General features: G+C 38.1%; 2 protein-coding genes across 2 annotated transcripts in view; one reads left to right on the forward strand and one right to left on the reverse strand.

Moving 5' to 3' along the window:
- Nucleotides 1-19,207, forward strand: part of LOC132118078 (myosin-7-like) — a 151,802-nt gene that overhangs the window by 114,267 nt on the left and 18,328 nt on the right. The gene's annotated exons all lie outside the window — the stretch shown is intronic.
- On the reverse strand, nucleotides 14,270-15,728 carry LOC132117706 (U8 snoRNA-decapping enzyme-like). The gene is made up of 4 exons (XM_059527023.1): nucleotides 15,475-15,728; nucleotides 15,296-15,336; nucleotides 14,955-15,180; nucleotides 14,270-14,881 (listed from the first exon to the last, which is right to left on the reverse strand). The coding sequence occupies exons 1-4, from the start codon at nucleotides 15,601-15,603 to the stop codon at nucleotides 14,675-14,677; spliced, it is 603 nt and encodes a 200-aa protein (XP_059383006.1). The 5' UTR covers nucleotides 15,604-15,728; the 3' UTR covers nucleotides 14,270-14,674.

Consider the following 19,207-nt stretch of genomic DNA (forward strand, 5'->3'; position numbering starts at 1 on the left):
TCTAATAACTCAAATTAAAGGGCTTAAGCACGTCAGAGAGGGAAAGGAGGAATTTTTAGAAGCTCTGACTCGGACTACATGACTGATTTGTTGTAGGACGGCAGGCTGAACTGTGCTAGAGTTCCTGTGAGTTGCGCCAGTGATGGTCGTTGGTCTTATGAGAGGGTGGAAGGACCTGAGTCATCATGGCTCTCGGCACAAACACACACACACTAATAGTCAGACCAGAGTGCTGCTCAAGCACTGTGCATTAAGAATTTAAGGTACCACAAATATATGGTCAATAACCTGAGGAACTCAAACAGAAATGTACTGCACATTGTGAATTAATGGACATACATATACATAAATAGGTGAAAAAGATTATAGTAATTTGTCTCATGTGTGCACTTAAACATGCTGGTGTGAATATATGTTTTAGGTCAGGGATTCCCAAACTTTTGTAAGCCAAACCGCTAAAGAGATTTGAGATGTGATATTTTAAGTTAATATTTCAACCATTTAAAAGCACATGCACGTTCACGTTTCTCTGGTGTTGGTTAATGCACACAACATAAACATTGCAAACAAATAAAAAACTAATGTAGGTAGGTAGGTAGGTAGGTCGGTCGGTCGGTCGGTCGATAGATAGATAGATAGATAGATAGATAGATAGATAGATAGATAGATAGATAGATAGATAGATAGATAGATAGATAGATAGATAGATAGATAGATAGATAGATAGATAGATAGATAGATAGATAGATTAGTTATTGTGTTTGTTTGTGCAAAGTCTAATCTGGCCTTGTTTGCACCTTGTGCTGAACTCTCTGTAGATTTTGACAGAGACATGTCTACCTCCTGGAGTTCATGTTCTTCTCCTGGCTGTATGTTGTGAAAGGGGTTTTCTTTACCATGGAGAGGATCCTCTGATCATCCATCACTGTTGTCCACTGTGGACATCCAGGCCTTTTATGTTGCTGAGCTCACCAGTTTTTATCAGAATGTGCCAAACTTTTGATTTGGCCCCTGCTAATGTTCCTGCTATCTCTCTGGTGGATTTGTTTTGTTTCACTTGCATGGAGAGCTTCTTTGACTGCATGATGTTTGCTCACAGCAACAGCTCCCAAATGCTAATGGCACAATTAGAATCGACTCCAGAACTTTTATCAGCTTAACTGATGTAAAAATAACAAAGGAATAGCCCACATCTGTCCATGAAATGGCTTTTGAGTCAATTGTCCAATTACTTGTGGTCCCCTTGAAAAAGAGGGGAGGTACATGTAAAAAAGCTGTAATTCCTTAACCTTTCCTTCAATTGTGATGAGAATACCCTCAGATTAAAGTTCAGAGTCTGCACTTCTAACCCCGTATTCATTATATAACTGTAACTTGAATATTTTTAATCAACAGCTGATACACATACACACACACACATATATATATATATATATATATATATATATACATACAAACACACACACACACAGTAACCCTAAACTATATAATTATTATTGGGATACATTAGACAATTAAACACAAATTCAGTCTTTCTACTTCAAAATGTTATTTTTAATTCAATTTGTTACTTGCCGTTTCTTTGTAATAATATTTTAAATATACTAGCAAATCTTTAACCACATTTATTTTTCAACCGTCACATAAGCACTAAGCTTTTCATTCAACAATGGCATCAAATAGATACATAATTATTGCACATTATCCATAACACTAATAGTATGGACTATTTTTAAGCAACACATTTCCTTGTCAACAGACTCCATGAAAAAGGCAGATCAGAGACTCTCAGTCATTGAGTGGTCATGACAGTTTGCTCTTCACTTCCTCCATCTCACTGTTTAGAGGTCAAAAGCCTCAGCCAGCCAATCAGAACTTAGCAGAGACTTCATTATGATAATGCTATTATTGATTCACAAGAGTTGAATCGGATTTGTGCACAATGGGGTTGAATTCTATTGCATTAGTGTATGCCGGCACTGCTGCATGTCAGTGTGTTTTTGATATACTGTATACTCTTGTCAGTAGTTTCTCTATTTTATAGAAAGGATTGAAGCATTTGAACTGTAATCTACTTCAGATTTAAAAAACATGCAAGCCTGCATTTCTATGAATAAAACCCCCACATGGTGTCCACTAATTTAATTGCATAATCTATTTAGCAATTCACAAATCAGCATAATAGTGGTGGATAATTCTATTTTTAAATACATATACTGTCGGCTACACATAAGAAAACAAAGGACATATATTGATCCAGCAGTGGAATGCCTGCATGAAACCACTCCGGTGTCCTGGCTGAGTGATTGTGCCCGTTTAAACTTGATCTGTCTGCTGTATTGAGTTAAAGAAACTGAGGGGAATTGGAGATCCATGGGATCAATCCTGTTTTACGCTCCCAGTGGAGGCTGGGAAGAAGCTGAGCTCTGGTCTTATCTCTCAGAGCAGAAGACCACAGGGACCCTCACACACACACACACACACACACACTTATAGCCACCACCGCTGAGACCTCTGCTGTGTTCTCTCATTGCCACGGACTGATGCTCCCGCCACACAGACAAAGGCACAAATATTAAAGACTAAGACTGCATCACAAAATGTTTATTTATGAGTATAGCTAACACCAATATTAAAGATCAAGTTAATTTACTCACCCTCATGCCATTTCAAACTAGTATGACCTTTCTTCAGTGGAACACAACAGATGATAATAAGCTGAATGTCGAAGCTGTGCTGTTTCATAAATGTAACAATGGTTGTCAAATATGATTTTCAAGGCAAGATTTTCCATTAATAATCACTTTAATTTCAGTCTGATCCTCACACATTGCTGCTGTATGGTATGGCATCAAACGACTTTCCTCATAAAATATGAGTTGGTCCTTTTTTGTCTTTTTTGGAGCTTGACATCTACTTTTGAATGCATCGAAAACTGCAGCTTGAACATTGTCTAATACCTCTTTTTTATATTCCAAGGAAAAAAGAAAGTCATGATTTTGAAACAACATGTTGGTGATGGTGAGACAGAATGACAACAAAATTACAGCTGCACAAAAAATCGTATAAATGTCTAAAGTAGCAAGAAAAATAGAGCAAATCACCTTTTGAAAGTAACTAGTGTTTCAAATAATGTTTATGTTGATTATATTGTTTTATCACTAGGTGGTGACAAGCGACAGGTAGTCTCGCACAGCCAGACCTTCAGACTGACGACTGAAAGTCTGGAATTCATGGAAGCTTTCATTGGCCAAGGCCCGCCCATGAGGCCGTTTGACCGACATGTCAAACAACCAATCACAGTTCGTTTCGTTCAGCAGCACGTTTAGAGGCGTGAAAATGTCTCCACAACAGACCGGTGAGTATAACTCTTGAATGTATTTTAAAGATTCTATGTTGCAAACTTTAAATATTTCACATACTTTTGAAACTCCAGCGTTTAGTTGATCCTGATAAGCGCTCGTCATCACAGTTGCAAACATGACGGCTTTGTTCTTTCATGAGGGGGTTTGGCACCATGGCATCTTTGTTTCCAGGCAAAACGTTAAAGAACGTGACACACGTCTCCTGGAAATCCTGTAGAATCCGGTAATGACTTTGACAATCCTGAAGTGTTTCCACTTTTATGTCCCATATGCATCAGACGTTTAGCCAACGGTCCGTGGGCATAACGACTGAGGCTGAGACTAAGTGACAGGTAAAAAAATGATGTCACTGAATCATTCATTCAAGAGATTAGTTCAAAAATATGGATTCATCCAATAATGAAACACATTAAGTATTTATAAGTGAGTCATTAATTCAAACCACTCTTTCAAAATTTTCATATAAAAAATTGGCTTATTAAATCATTTAGGGCTGCACGATTAATCATTTTAATCTCGATAACGATATCCATCTTTCTCGATTAATTAAAAATAATCGTCAAGATATTGGCCAGCTCATTATTTATCCTGAAACGTGTTTTCAATTTGGCATTTGCGTTATCTTGCATTGTTAACTAGTCTTCACTAGCGTTCATGCTTGTGATTGCCAGATGTGAAGAGCTTTAAGCCCCAAAACAGAGCTTATCTCCTTTAAAGGGTTAGTTCACCCAGATAGCAAAATTATGTAATTAATAACTTACCCTCATGTTGTTTCAAACCCTTAAGACCTCCGTTTATCTTTGGAACACAGTTTAAGATATTTTAGATTTAGTCCGAGAGCTCTGAACTGAGAACTGAAGATGAACACCGAGGCGAGCCAGATAAGAAGAACCGAGGAGCTGATTATACTGCGCATGTGTGATTCAGCGTGAAGCAGACTGACACACAGAGCGTCTGAACCGAACTGATTCTTTTGGTGATTGATTCTGAACTGGTTCTGTGCTAGTGTTATGAGGGCAAGTAAACCGAAGGCTTGAATCAAGGGCAATCATCGCAAATGACGCCATTACATCGAGCGCAAAAGAACCGGTGAAACGTTTTCTTCAATCGGTTTATTGAATCGAACTGTCCGAAAGAACTACTGGTGATCCGAAAACCGATGCAACCGGTTCTTGACTCGTGAACGAGTCAGTCTGTTGTTCGTTATCTGGCTCGGCTCGGTGTTCATCTTCAGTTCTCTCTTCACAGCAGTTCAGTCAGTGTACTGTTTGAGTGCATGCATTACTCCGGGATATTGGTTTGTTTGAACTCAAAAAATTCTAACCGACCCTCTGATGTCACATGGACTACTTTGATGATGTTTTTCTTACCTTTCTGGACATGGACAGTATACCGTACACACAGCTTCAATGGAGGGACTGAGAGCTCTCGGACTAAATCTAAAATATCTTAAACTGTGTTCCGAAGATAAACGGAGGTTTTACGGGTTTGAAACAACATGAGGGTAAGTTATTAATTACATAATTTTGCTATCTGGGTGAACTAACCCTTTAAGGTTACACTTTCTGCCCGGTGTTTTAATTAGTGCAATCTGGTAACCCTGTGCGCGCTCACTGATGGCGGAACAAGCGCAGATAATGATATGAAAACATACGAGTTTAGCGATCTCTCCACAGCGATATTCTGCTTACATGAAAGTGTAATGTGTGTTTTTTTCTCAAGCCATTTGCACTGTTTGTGTAACCAAATGTGCCATGATTCACTGAGTTTCAATAATGGCTCTATTGAATAAATGCGCTTTTCCTACCTGTGACAATACAACGGGGAAAAATGTACATAAATTGCAATTGTTGGAATCTATATTAATAGTTTCTAAAGTTTTTACCAATTTTCATGTTGAAAATGACATGGCGTTAGTTTTCAGTGTTTATTAACGATCTTTGAGCAAATTTACTGTGCGATCTGAGTGGCTTTTTCCCCAATTGCGAACAAATTGTCACAAAATGTAATCTGAATACAGATGACAAAACACTAACCAAAACCATGACCATAACCATACCATAACCAAAACCAACACAACTAAAACCAGCCTTAGCTGATTGACTGATTTTAGTTGGTCATCCAGCGCGGCCTTTGCTGGTCAAAGCTGGTCAGAAGACTGGTTTAAGAAGGGTTTTGACCACTTCCTTAGCTGGTCAGGCTGGGAGACCATCTGGAACAACCAGCTAAAACCAGCTCGACCAAGCTGGGAGACCAGCTTAAACCAGCTAATTTTAGGCTGGTTTTGCAGTTGTTGTTTTTTTCAGCAGGATAGAATAATCGTTATTAATAATAGTGATTATAATTTAATTCAAAATAATCATGATTATCAGTTTAACCATTATCGTGCAGCCCTAAAATCAAATCTATTTTAAATCTATATATGCTATTTTATATTAAAATGTCATAATTCATTAAAAATAACTAAACACTTTTAAATAGACTGCAGCAACTAATATTTTATAACATACATTATTTTGTTTAGTTCAGAATCATGGTAGAATTGTGAACTCTATTTGAAAATCATGATTCTCAATTTATCCAGAATTGTGCAGCTTTTTGGGGTGAACACTCTCTTTAAATAACAACTGTAAAAGTCTTTACTGTCATTTTTGATCAATTTAATGCATCCTTGCTGAATAAATGTATTAACATCTTTCAAAAATAAATGGTACTGGAGATGCAAATCACAGCTACAACGCACAATGTATGTTTCCAACCAACTCCCACACACTCTATCCTGCCAATATGCCAGTACAACACTAAAGTCACACTATGAAGTGCAACATAAAGTAAAATGCCATTCAAAATGGAAATACACCAACTCATCTAATTACACAACAGTAAACCACAACATCACTATCTACACAACAGTACAGAAACTCATGTGATGTGACCATTGATAGCATTGCACACCACATCCGTGACACAGTTACACCCTGGTCTCATTTATTTAAAGAAAGCTTCAGATTTGTGTCTGTCCACAAATCTTGTTGCTAAAGTTCATTATCAACAATAAATAATGAAATGGCATCAGAATTGCACCCAGAGCCATTAAAGTGAGCATAATTCTGAACATGCATGTTATGGACTATGGAGAGAAAAAAAATTCTGTAAAAGCAATTAGCAAATATTGCCTGAGACTAATAACTTAATTAAGATATGCTTTATTCTGATGGCTGCCAGTAGGAATGAAACATCACAAATGAGATCTTTGAAGCATCTCAATGGTTTTTCCAAGTCAGCAATGTGATGAAGTTTCCTGCATCTCAGATTTTTCTCCTGAGGAGTGGGTAAATCACACTCAGAAGAGATCTCAATAATGCCTCTGCTCATATCCTACCATTCAAAAATGGTTGGTTGGGGTCTGTAAGTCTCTTATGTTCACGAAGGCTGCATTTATTTGATTACAGATGGAATAAAAACAGTAATGTTGTGAAATATTATTACAATTTAAAATATCAAACTTGTATTTGTGATGACCCGAGCTGACCAGAATTGTAAAATGTTTGAGCTTTGTAGAGTATAGTACAGACAGCATTTTCATAATAATTAATTTGTAAAAAAAAATAAAAAATAAAATTAAATAAAAAAGACTTTGATTCTCGAACTCATTCTCGTTAAGTACAACCGCTGTTGTCACTGGAAAAACTTTTACCCTGCAAGCGCCAATCCGGAAGCAATCGCTTCTCTTGAAGACTCATACATCTGCCTTTCAATACCTCTTTCAAGGGAGCATCTATCACAGCTGCCACATATCTGCCTTTTCAAGAGTTAGTTCTTCCATCATTGTTTACTCATACACACATTGTTCTGAATCTCTATGATTTTTTTTTTATTCAATGGAACAAAAATGGAGGACATTAGCAGAATGATGATACTTCTTTTCCATAAAATGCAGTCAAGCTGCAAAAATGACCCCACAAGTGGTACATATTACTATAATTTCAAAAAGCACACATTCCCTTTTTTGTGAGAAGTAGACTGAAATCTAAGTAGCTATTTAGCTCTTAAAAAGATAAAAAAATTATAAACTTCTGTCATAATCTACTTACCCTCACGTCGTTCCAAACCTGTGTAACTGTCTTCAGTGCTTATTTTAGTCAATAGGGTCCAGTCTTGGTTTGAACCCATTGACCTTTATTGTTTTCACAATTGTCAATGATCAAAATATCTTATTTTGTGAAGAAAGCCATACAGGTCTGGAATGACATGATGGTGAGTAAATTATGACAGAATTTTCTTTTGTGTGTGTGTGTGTATTTCTCCTATTAAATCTCATTCATGGTCATGTGGGTTTAATGTCAGTGATGCAAAATGTATTTGGATCTAGCGTGTCCACGTAACCACTTGTCACAATAAATTTTAATATGTGAAACTCAATATGTATATGTATTACTTGAGCATTATAATATATATATAATATATATTTCATATTTGTGACCCTGGACCACAAAACCAGTCATAAGTAGCACAGCTATATTTATAGCAATAGCCAACAACACATTGTATGGGTAAAAAAATGTTTAATGCCAAAAAACATTATGATATTAAGGAAAGATTATGTTCCATGAAGATATTTTGTCAATTTCCTACCGTAAATATCAAAACTATTTTTTTATTAGTAATATGCATTGCTAAGAACATAATTTGGACAACTTTAAAGTGATTTCCTAATTTTTTTTTTTTGCACCCTCAGATTCCAGATTTTCAAATAGATGTATCAGCCAAATATTGTCATATCCTAAGAAACCATACATCAATTAATAAAAAATAAAAAAAAAACATATTACTAGTTTTGTGGTCCAGGTCCATTTGAATATTTAAATCCAAATACAGAAATTTTAGAGTCAGAAGGGAAGATTTTTTTTTTCAAAGATCAAAAAACAAACATAAAATAAAAAATTATAAAATAAACAAAATTAAAGTTACAGTATGACTCCAGAGGACTAGGAATATTGTGCAAATTGACTAATTTATGATAATTTTCCTTTTCATACTTAAAGCCAGACAACCACTCATGTTCTTTGCATGAAAAAAAGCAGCATGAACATTCTACCAAACATCTCCTTTTATGTTAGACAGAACCCATAACGGTTTGATACTACACTAGGAAGCGTAAATAATGACAAAAATACAATTTCAACGTGTACTATTCCTTAAACGGTGATTAGAAGTTAGAAAATGAAAGACAGGAGATTGTGCATGAGGAAGAGAGAAAGAGCGACACAGAGGGAAACCCTCCGCCAAATGACAACACCACTGAGGTAGAGGAGGCGAGAGGGGAGGTGATGAGGTGGAAGAATGAAGCAAAGAGGTAGCATGGACAGCCTGATAACAATCAATGCTGAGACACACTGACAGAGGAAGCAGCCCGTCAGTTAGAAGCTTTCTCTCGCTCTGTGGTATCCATGCGCACAATCAGTCATGTATGCAAAAACACGCAGCCTGTGCGTGGACGTGATGGACGCATCTGCCCAAAACACGCACACACTCATCCTGCTGAAAGAATAACAACGCATGCATCTAAGAAATGCCCGCTGTCATACACACACAAACATGTCAGTGAGTCTCCGGTGCGTGTGTGAGGAGGTGGAATGACTGAGAGCACTGCACATTGAATTTACAGTCATAATAAAGAAAACCTAACCTTACCTCATTCTCCTAGGATCTGTCTCTCTTTCCCTCTCGCTGGACACAGAGAACACTGTGTTTGATTTCACGCAGCCAGTTTGATTTCACCCCCTCTGACACATTCTACACACATGACTCTCTCTCTCTCTCAGGGAGTGCATTCAAAATAAGGTGGAAGCACACACATGCATGCATGCTAGAAAACAGCTCCCCTCCTCTGGTTCACACATGCACACACGCCACACGCGCATGCTGAAACACAGCCCCTCTCTCTGTCTCCTCCGCTCTCAGGCAATCAGAGAGAATGTCATGACCGAAGCCACGCCCCCTATCCCCCTCCCCGCAGGCTTACTATAAATACAGGGATGGATATGAATATGCTGTCTTGTTCTCTTAGTCTACCCCTTCCTCCCAGTTAGCTCCATCGCTCATTCCTAATATTCCCTCTCTCTCCCTCTCTGTGGCCGTAAAATTATTCTCTTATGACCTTGCATTGTGCTCGCGCCTCGCGGACGCCCCGCTTTCTCTGCACACACACACACACGTTCAGAATTAATGTAGCCTACACTCGTGAATTAAACGTTCTTGCAGATGAGCTATAAAACTGATTCTAATGCCAATACCAAATGAATTAAATTGGTAATAGCAATAGCTGGGTGATAAACAAACAATGGCCGACGCTTCTGTGTACACACACACACACACACACACACCTGCTGCCACTGTAATAGCCGGATCACACAGAACGCCTTGTTTTCTTTCCACTGCGTTGATTTTCTGTGGACCGTGGGACGTTATGCCACGTCGAAGTTCAACTTTTTATGAACGCTCTTTCAATTGCACTTCGTTGCGCCTTGCGTTCAAACGCAACACGTTCTGTGTTGAACGAACTGTTGTTACAACACGCGAGCGCGCGCTGTCATGTGCTAATGACTTATCTGTCACATCTCGTATGCAATGCATGTGCAAATTTTTGTGCAGCTCATTAGATCCATTTTTGTTATGCATACAATAAAAGCAGGGCAATACCAAGCAATACAAGCTTTCAGACGAGTTCGCACCTCACAGGAAATGGTGCCCACAAAACCGCCGATTTACTCGGTGACATCGTGACAGCAGCAGATTCAGATGCTCAAAGGATACCGAGAAGTGTTTTGAGTGTGGGTCGTGACTTGTGAATGTGCCAGAATTGTTAAATTAATTTGTTGTTGAAACATAAATATATGCTTGGCACCCTGGTGTTGTTGTAAACCAGTATGGCTTGCTTTCTTCTGAAAATACAAAATAAGGTGATGAAGAACTAAACAGTTCAGACTAACTTCCATTTTACAGAAAAAAAAACACAAGCATTTCTCAAAATATCTTTTGTGTGTGTGTGTGTTCAACAGATTAGAAAGAAAGAAAGAAAAAAAGGTGTTCAAGGTTTTGGAACAACATGAGGGTGAAAAATTTCAAATTTTCGGATGAACTATCCTTTTAAAATCTAGAACGATTATTTGTTATTCTTAAAATCAATTAAGAATATTTCCAAATCCACATTTGTAATAATGTACAATTAAGCTTTTTTGGGTTTTTTTCGAATAACACCAAGAACAGTCACATGCTTAATACACAGTCTATAACAGAGAAAAACTCAATGTCTAAATCTAATTCAGTGAAACATAAAGGTGCATCTCAATAAATTAGAATGTCATGGAAAAGTTCATTTCAGTAATTCAACTCAAATTGTGAAACTCGTGTATTAAATTCAATGCACACAGACTGAAGTAGTTTAAGTCTTGGTTCTTTTAGTTGTGATGATTTTGGCTTACATTTAACAAAAACCCACCAATTCATCTCAACAAATTAGAATACTTCATAAAACCAAAAAAAAAAAAAAAAAACCTTTTAGTTAATTATTGGCGTTCTGGAAAGTATGTTCATATACTGTAAATGTACTCAATACTTTTGCTTTAATTACTGCCTCAATTCAGTAAGGTATGGAAGTAATCAGTTTGTGGCAGTGCTGAGGTCGTCTGGAAGCCCAGGTTTCTTTGACAGTGGCCTTCAGCTCATCTGATAGATTCTCTATGGGGTTCAGGTCTGGTGAGTTTGCTGGCAGTTTAGCACACCAACACCATGGTCATTTAACCAACTTTTGGTGCTTTTGGCAGTGTGGGCAGGTGCCGAATCTTGCTGGAAAATCAAATCAGCATCTTCAAAAAGCTGGTCAACAGAAGGAAGCATAAAGTGCTCCAAAATACCTTGGTAAACGGGTGCAGTGACTTAAAAAACACAATGGACCAACACCAGCAGATGACATTGCACCCCAAATCATCACAGACTGTGGAAACTTAACATTGGACTTCAAGCAACTTGGGCTATCAGCTTCTCCACCATTCCTCCAAACTCTAGGACCTTGATTTCCAAATGAAATACAAAATTTGCTCTCATCTGAAAAGAGGACTTTGGACCACTGGGCAGCAGTCCAGTTCTTCTTCTCCTTAGCTCAGGTAAGATGCCTCTGACGTTGTCTGTGGTTCAGCAAATTCATTGACACATCTGTGTGTGGTGGCTCTTGATGTCTTGATCCCAGCCTCAGTCCATTTTTGTGAAGTTCACTCAAACTCTTGAATCAATTTTGCTTGACAATCCTCATGAGGCTACAGTTCTCTCGGTTGGTTGTGCATCTTTTTCTTCTATACTTTTTCCTTCCACTCAACTTTCTGTTAACATGCTTGGATACAGCACTCTGTGAACAGCCAGCTTCTTTGGCAATGAATGTTTGTGGGTTACCCTCCTTGTGAAGGGTGTCAATGATCGTCTTCTGGACAACTGTCAGATCAGTCTTCCTCATGATTGTGTAGCCTAGTGAACCAAACTGAGAGACCACTTTGAAGGCTCAGGAAACCTTTGCAGGTGTTTGAGTTGATTTGCTGATTGGCATGTCACCATATTCTAATTTGTTGAGATAGTGAATTGGTGGGTTTTGGTTATATGTGAGCCAAAATCATCACAATTAAAAGAACCAAAGACTTAAACTACTTCAGTCTGTGTGCATTGAATTTAATTACACAAGTTTCACAATTTGAGTTGAATTACTGAAATAAATGAACTGTACAGTAAAATACCTATCTTGAGTTTTGTGAGGTGCAAAGAGAATTTGAAACCCTTCACCTCCCCCATCTTTCCTGTGCTTGTTTCCTTCCTCTCTCATGTTAAGCCTGTGTTCACTCTCTTTCTCTTACTATAAAATCCTCAGAATGTGACAAATAAAGAGAAATTAAGCCTCTTAAATCCTGTAATATAAAACACACACACTATATATATTCACACATAAAACCAGACAGAAGCCCACACAGCTGAACAAAACATCTACAGCTGCAGTGCCGCCCAATCTCACCACATATAAAGAGTGATGATTATTGATCCCTAAAGAGAAATCCAGTGCAGCGGCAGCACTATTAAACAGAGTGCACATATAATAAAACCGTATATGCATCCAGTCAACATAAATTATATGTGTGTAGTAGTTGGTCAGTAAAGACTTACAAAATCATGGATATAAAAGCTGTAATAAGGATTGTTGCACATGCTCCAGTTCCCTTGTGGCAAACGAATGGTCTACGGGAAGCATCACCCCACCCATGAGTGCTTGGAAAGGCAACTCCACTGTGAGGGTGGCTGGGGGGAAGCCATGATGTGACTTGGAAACATTATAGCAGGTTGTCAGATTTGTGCAATACGAGAAGCGATTTATATGGCCCAGCATGTAGCAAACATGTAAGCAGTTTGTTAGTGCTGCCTCTGATACCATTGGTTCTACACTTGCTCATCTTCCCGCATCAAGCCTTACTACCCCGGCCCGTCCTCCCTAAGGACAGTTCAGTTTCCACTTGGTCAGTCAGTCCTCACAGCTTTGACCTACTTCAGGTCTCTGGCTTCATATGCGTACTCATAGGCTCACACACTCAAAACTGCACATGCAGTGATGCAAACGAATGCTGAGTGGTGATTACAAAGCTGATTTCACCTGCTGTGGTCTGATGAACACATCATCAAAGCTGCTGTTCAGAGATGCTGATGGACTGCAGAATGTAGCAATGACATAAACAGACCACATAGACACGTGTGCATTGATCACAAAGTGGGGTTCAAATCTCTGAAACCACAGTCGATGCTGAGATTCAGAATCAATCATAAAAAGGACGTTTATTTTAAAAATATTAAACCAGAAAAGTTAATAAATTGGAAATGTTTTAATTAATATTTAAGGAAATTGTTGACATTACAGCAAGTGACTTTTTGAACCGATTTTTTGCTTCCACTGAAGCTCAAAATGCTCTTTAGATTATTTTCAAATCATGCTAAAGAACACGATGTTCAGGTTTCACACATACCTGTAGAGTTCATGAAATTTGAGTGCTGCTGCCATTAAAGCAAAAGAGGAACAAAGCAAATACTAGGATTATTTTTAGTTCACTACAATACTTAATATAGTTTGTAATAAAAAGTACAGATTGAATGGGAACAAAGCAAACTAGAAACATTTTCAATAAGAGACTGATCTCACATATTTAGACCCCTTACTTTTACATAGAATATATATAACATAGTAAATACTTAGAATAAAAAAAAAAGTTTGACAATTTATTTTAATTAGCCTTGTAATGTTACAGTGTCTGTAGTATATGAAAAAAAAATTCTGTGTAACTTGCACCAAGAAAATCCCATTTTTTGCCAGCAAACGGATTATGTCGTTTGACGCCTTCAGGGCTTTTGTGAAAAAATTACTTTAATTGCATTTCTACTGTACAGACTGACAATTTTTATTAAAACCCATCTTGCCAGCGGTGAATTCCCACGTCTGCAACACTGGTGCAACCAATGCCGTGAGTTTATGACGGGACTGTCTGTTTGCTAACCAATGGCAGATTAGAAAAACAGTCATTAATTTTACAATTCCGTTTAATATTATTACAATTGAAACAAGTGGCTCTGAAATTACACACTGCAGCTTTAAATTATAAAGCTGATAATAAGGGTAAGTCTGGTAGCGCAACTCTGTGGCCATTTTTAAGTACTGCAAGTGTGATTAAAACCTTAGCTTTGATACAAGTTTGCGAAAACCTCCGAAAACCAAGTCTTATATGCTGTCTGCTGTTTATTAGTCAAACCAGCATGCCCAATTTCTCTTGCAAATATGTAACTCTCATAAACAGATCTAAAAATTCGACAAAAAGTATGGCATATGAGTTTCTTACTCTTCATAAATAATATAATATATTATGCATTTGCATATGCAAATTATATGGGTTCATATTAACAACAAATTAAATTGTTATGAGGTATAATTATTGCAACATCCCATGGTATGTCCAAATATGGACATAAAGATACTACCAAATAATAACAATTCCCTTTAAGTGAATCTAGTGTCACTTTGTTAGTACATTTTTGATTAACAGTTAAGGCATTTTAAACAGGTCTGATCCTCTGTGACACAGGATATCTACAGATAGTACATGCTGTATACGGTTGAATCAGGAACGGAGGGTAGGGTGAGGACAAGAGGGAGTTTCTACTGGCAATGGGGGGTTGGGCTACTGATGTAGCTGTGGCCCAGGGGTGAAAAGACACCGCTGTGTAAACTGATGTCAGTGTGGATCACCACTGTGTGTGCGTCTCATCTGCTCAGCCTGTCTCACAGCCTTCTCCAGCTCCCCCTGGGACAGCAGCCCGCAGCGCTGCAGGGCAGAGAGCAGCTGGGCCCGAGAGTTACTGATGAACGAGTGGGACAGGAAATAGGGGAGACCACCTCCATTCTTGAGAAAGTAGAGCGGCACTCTGACCATACCTAACACCTGGAGACAGATTGCATAATAAGATTTAGAAAGTACATTTGCACACACATGAAATAAAAGACAGATTTTTAACCTCTAAACCATGATCTGTGGCTGTAGCTACAGCTGCTCTCTCTAGCTCTTTCAGCTCTGACTCTGTCATCTTCTTGATGTAGAAATGCGTGATGAGCCGAGGGCAGGATGGAGAGAGGCAAGAGGACACGTGATTGTCCACACCCACAGGCACAGCCACGCCCACTTCCTCGTGGAGCTCTCTGCTAAGCCCCGCCTCCAGCGTCTCCTCAGACGGGTTCACCAATCTGATAAAATAAAACACAGTCTTCATGAATAATGAGGGTTCATTTGTAAACAACTTAAAAATTCATTCAAAATGTACGATTTTTGTTTTCTTCTGTTGCATAAAGTGGAACTCACCCCCCTGGGAAACCTAGCAAGCCATCAAAACGCATCTGCATCTAAATTACAGTAATCTGAATTCAGGTTCAGGGCGTTCATTTACATATTATTTTTAACTTCCTGCACCTGTCATAGTCACACTCTTCACATAAAGGTAAAATTCATGTTCATGTCGCAGTGAATGCACTCTTCCTTACCAGTACTATATGTCTGATTGGGATTTTCCCGAAGAGTTTGGCACTAGAGTCTCCGTACAACATAATGTGACACGCGTGTCTGAGGCCCTCCCGTGTCAACGCATCTTCTCTCGTGATCTGTTCCGCCATTCCTGCACGAGCGATAAACAAACGAATGAACCACAGTTGTATATTTAATAACGCGTAAGGAATAACACAAGACACTATTGTGCGTGTTTCTGTGTTGCTACTACAAGCAATAACATGCCACTATAATCACCTGACGTTCACTATTTCAAAATAATAGTCCATTGCGAATGCACCTTCAAACTTTTTTCCATAACTTTTTTTTTAAATATAACTACCACAATACACCATATAAACTCGATAGTTAACAAAAAAACTGCTAAATCTGTATTTACCACATCTGCCAAATAAAACTATTAAAATAAAAATAAATACAAATCCTGAAACCTATTCAAAATGTTCGTGGTCCCAAACTAATTCTAAGTATATAAGTATTTTGAAGAATTGGTAACAATAATTGTTTTAACCATAGTGTTTTAGCCATGGCATGGCAATTATATTGTGAGGTTGGAAGCAATAATGTTACTTTATGTAGCCATATATAACTAATGAGAATGACAGGCTTAAACACATGTTTATTGTTAATACTTATAGTCCTATAGTTTATAACAATACTGCATATATTTAAACGTTATGCACATTAATAATTCATTACGCAGTTTCTATAACTTTCAGACAGCGTACGTCTGTTTTCCTATAGATGGCAGTAGCAACTAAATTGTGCACCTTAACATGTTAACATTCACTCAAAAGAAAGAAAGAAAGAAACCGAAAAAGTGTTCCTGTTGAAAGAAGCCAGAGGAGAGAGACAAAGTGGATATAAATACAGTGCTTCCCCTTCTCTTTTATGTCACTCCAAATCTATGCCACCTGTGCATAGCACTAGAAATAACCTCTTCTATCTAAATGCAGTGTGGCTTCAAAAGCAAAGCCGATTCTTCGGTCATCACTGTTAATTCCTCACGCATGCACCGACTCTAGTTTCATGTTGCCCAATTAGTTTGCAAAGAACCAGTGAACTGCTATGGCCCTCACATAACATTGCAAGTATCAGACAGACATGTCATTTTAAAATTACCGTCACAACCACAACAAAAAAATTTACCTTAACTTTATTTTTATTTAATTTACATTGATATGCTTGTACATATCCTATATTGTAAATCCTTGTAGTTAATCATAAAATGATTATTGTAGGATAATGGTGTTTGGTTACTGTTCATAGACTGGTATTCGTGCATCCATCCAAGTTTAAAAGTTTTAACATCAAGAAAGCTTCAGTAATTTATTTCTTAAACAAACTACTAAATATCTGAGTGTTGTAGTAGCAGCCCTAAGGGAATGTGCGTCAGACATCTCAAGAGTGTAAGACTACACTGCTTCCATGCCATACAACACTTGACAGGATTCTTCAGCAGCCTTATAGGAGCTTTACAAGTTAAACCCTGATGTTCCTACCATTTCTCTGACCTTGTGCATTGCAAGGTGATGACTGGAGGAAATATTCTGTTTCACAACCACTCCCTTCTTCTTTTCCAACAAATATCATTTGTCTTTTCAACTCTTGTGTCAGTTGGGCACAGAACATGCTAGCATGATGCCCTAGCAAATAATATAGGAAAATATAATAAAGTTTAAACATGTAAACATTTTTAAACAACAAAAATATCAGAAAATAGCTGCATTTATTCAGTATTAGTGAGCACTCGTGTAGTACAATGGTAAATAGACTGCAGCAAACACAGCTACAGATTCAATACAAGGTAAAGCATGAACTGTGAAATGCAGTAAATATAGTGCTATTGTGTGTGTGTGTGTGTGTGTGTGCACTCTTCAACAGTTGTTGCAGTGTTTGATACGTCTAATGTGGTTTTTTTGAGTCAGCCATGTGGATGTTTCCATCAATCCCTGGGCCTTTGAATTGTTAAGAGATGTTTCACATAGCAATATCTATGGGAGACTGACTGAATTAACTCATATTCACTTCCCATTCCAATCTGTCAAGGTTCCCATTGTCCCATAGTATGAGACAGTAAATGAATATAGAGATGTGCAGGTGTACATAAGTGGGGCTGAGAATTTTAATTGCAGGTTATATGTACTATTAAAATAGTAATGATGTTAGTGTAAGACTATACTGGGAAGGTTAAGAGACAATGAGACAGATGGAGAGATAAAGTGAGCACATGGTCACATTCATCACAGCTCTTGTTTTGCTCATTTCAATCAGTTTAAATATATAGCAGTAATCATTACAGGGATTTACCATGATTTTTTGGGGGCATTAAATTAAATTAAATTAAATTAAATTGTGGAATTTTCATTATTATTAATAAATTATTATATTATGAATTGAAGAACTGTAGACTAATGAAATTTTTTTTATTAATCAATTAAATTATTTTAAATTAAATATTATAATTAATATTAATATTAATTATTGTTAGAAGATTGAATTGTTCCACCAGTTAATAGTTCATTAGCCTCCCAGTAGGCTGTTGGTCAAGCAACAAAGCAACTTTGTGCTGATTTGCAGCCACAGGTGTGTGTATATGCATGCTTCACAATGGCTTTAAACACGGTTCATCCAATCACATTTCAGAGCCGAATCTATCTATTTTATAAAATGTAACTGAAACTTTGAGCATCCGCAGTCTTGAATCAGGAATCTAGGATTGTTGAAGTCAATGTTGACTCAAGGCCTTGTTAACTCTGTCCGTCCTCTCTGGGCTTACCGTGCGGCAGGGGATTGCGCCAGAATGGCTGCGCTATTCTAGAGCCTCAGCGCTTTCTAAGTTTAAAAGGTTTATGTGAGCTGCTGGCCATTGTTCTGGTGAAGGCGTCAGGGATTGTTATGGGGGATCTTAGTGGGAGAGATATAGTGCTGTCAAAATCCAGACTAAAATAAGCAGACAGCTGTGGGTGCTCATATCTAGGTAATGTGTTTGAGTGTGTGTGAGACTGATGGTGTAGCAATGGAGAACTAACACAATGCAGACGGGCCGTGTGTCAGAGCCAGATGGGGGAGAATAGCACTGGTTGTCTTCATCCAATGAGCCACTTGCTAAAAGACTGATTAGCTTACATTATTGCTGATTTGTGGGGAAGTGCTGGCTGGTTATCCTAAGATTAGGAAATCTAGGCCTTCCCAAACTCTCCTTTTCTTCATACTCGCTCTCAATCACACACACAGGTGCAGGGGGGTTGCTGAGTGCCAGGGTCTTACGCCACTGTCAGAGGCAGATCAGTGGGAAAAATGAATGCAAAATCCTGAATTGTGGGGAGTAGAACGCTGCTCAGCTGGGATCTGGTTCACATGTCTGCGCCTGGTGGATAGATCCAGCATAGGATTTAGAAGACCAGGAGATACTGTATGTTCTGACTGGCATGAGGAAAACATTTATTAAGAGGCAGTTTATGTGTATTTTTCTTACCCCCATTGGGTGTGGGTATACAGAATGCGACCACCCTCCTCCACCTCTGACCTTTCAGCCTCTGTGTTAGAGTTTTGTGCCACTGGATGAGAGTTGATAATCTGTAACAACTGCTCACCGTGTGTTGAACTTCAAACCCTGGTTCCTGGAAGCTTTGTTTAGGTGTGCCAAGTCAGACACTCTTTTATGGCATATGACATTGTAATGAATTATATAATGTTGGGAGAGAAACT

The sequence above is a fragment of the Carassius carassius genome, chromosome 37 (assembly GCF_963082965.1).
Source record: "Carassius carassius chromosome 37, fCarCar2.1, whole genome shotgun sequence".
Lineage (NCBI taxonomy): Eukaryota > Metazoa > Chordata > Actinopteri > Cypriniformes > Cyprinidae > Carassius > Carassius carassius.

Coding starts and splice junctions, on each gene's coding strand:
- LOC132117706 (XM_059527023.1), bottom strand. CDS start 15,603: ATGGCGGAACAGATCACGAGAGAAGATGCGTTGACACGGGAGGGCCTC. Junction 15,337..15,474: donor CAATCAGACATATAGTACTG/GTAAGGAAGAGT, acceptor ACTGTAATTTAG/ATGCAGATGCGTTTTGATGG. Junction 15,181..15,295: donor TTGCTAGGTTTCCCAGGGGG/GTGAGTTCCACT, acceptor TTATTTTATCAG/ATTGGTGAACCCGTCTGAGG.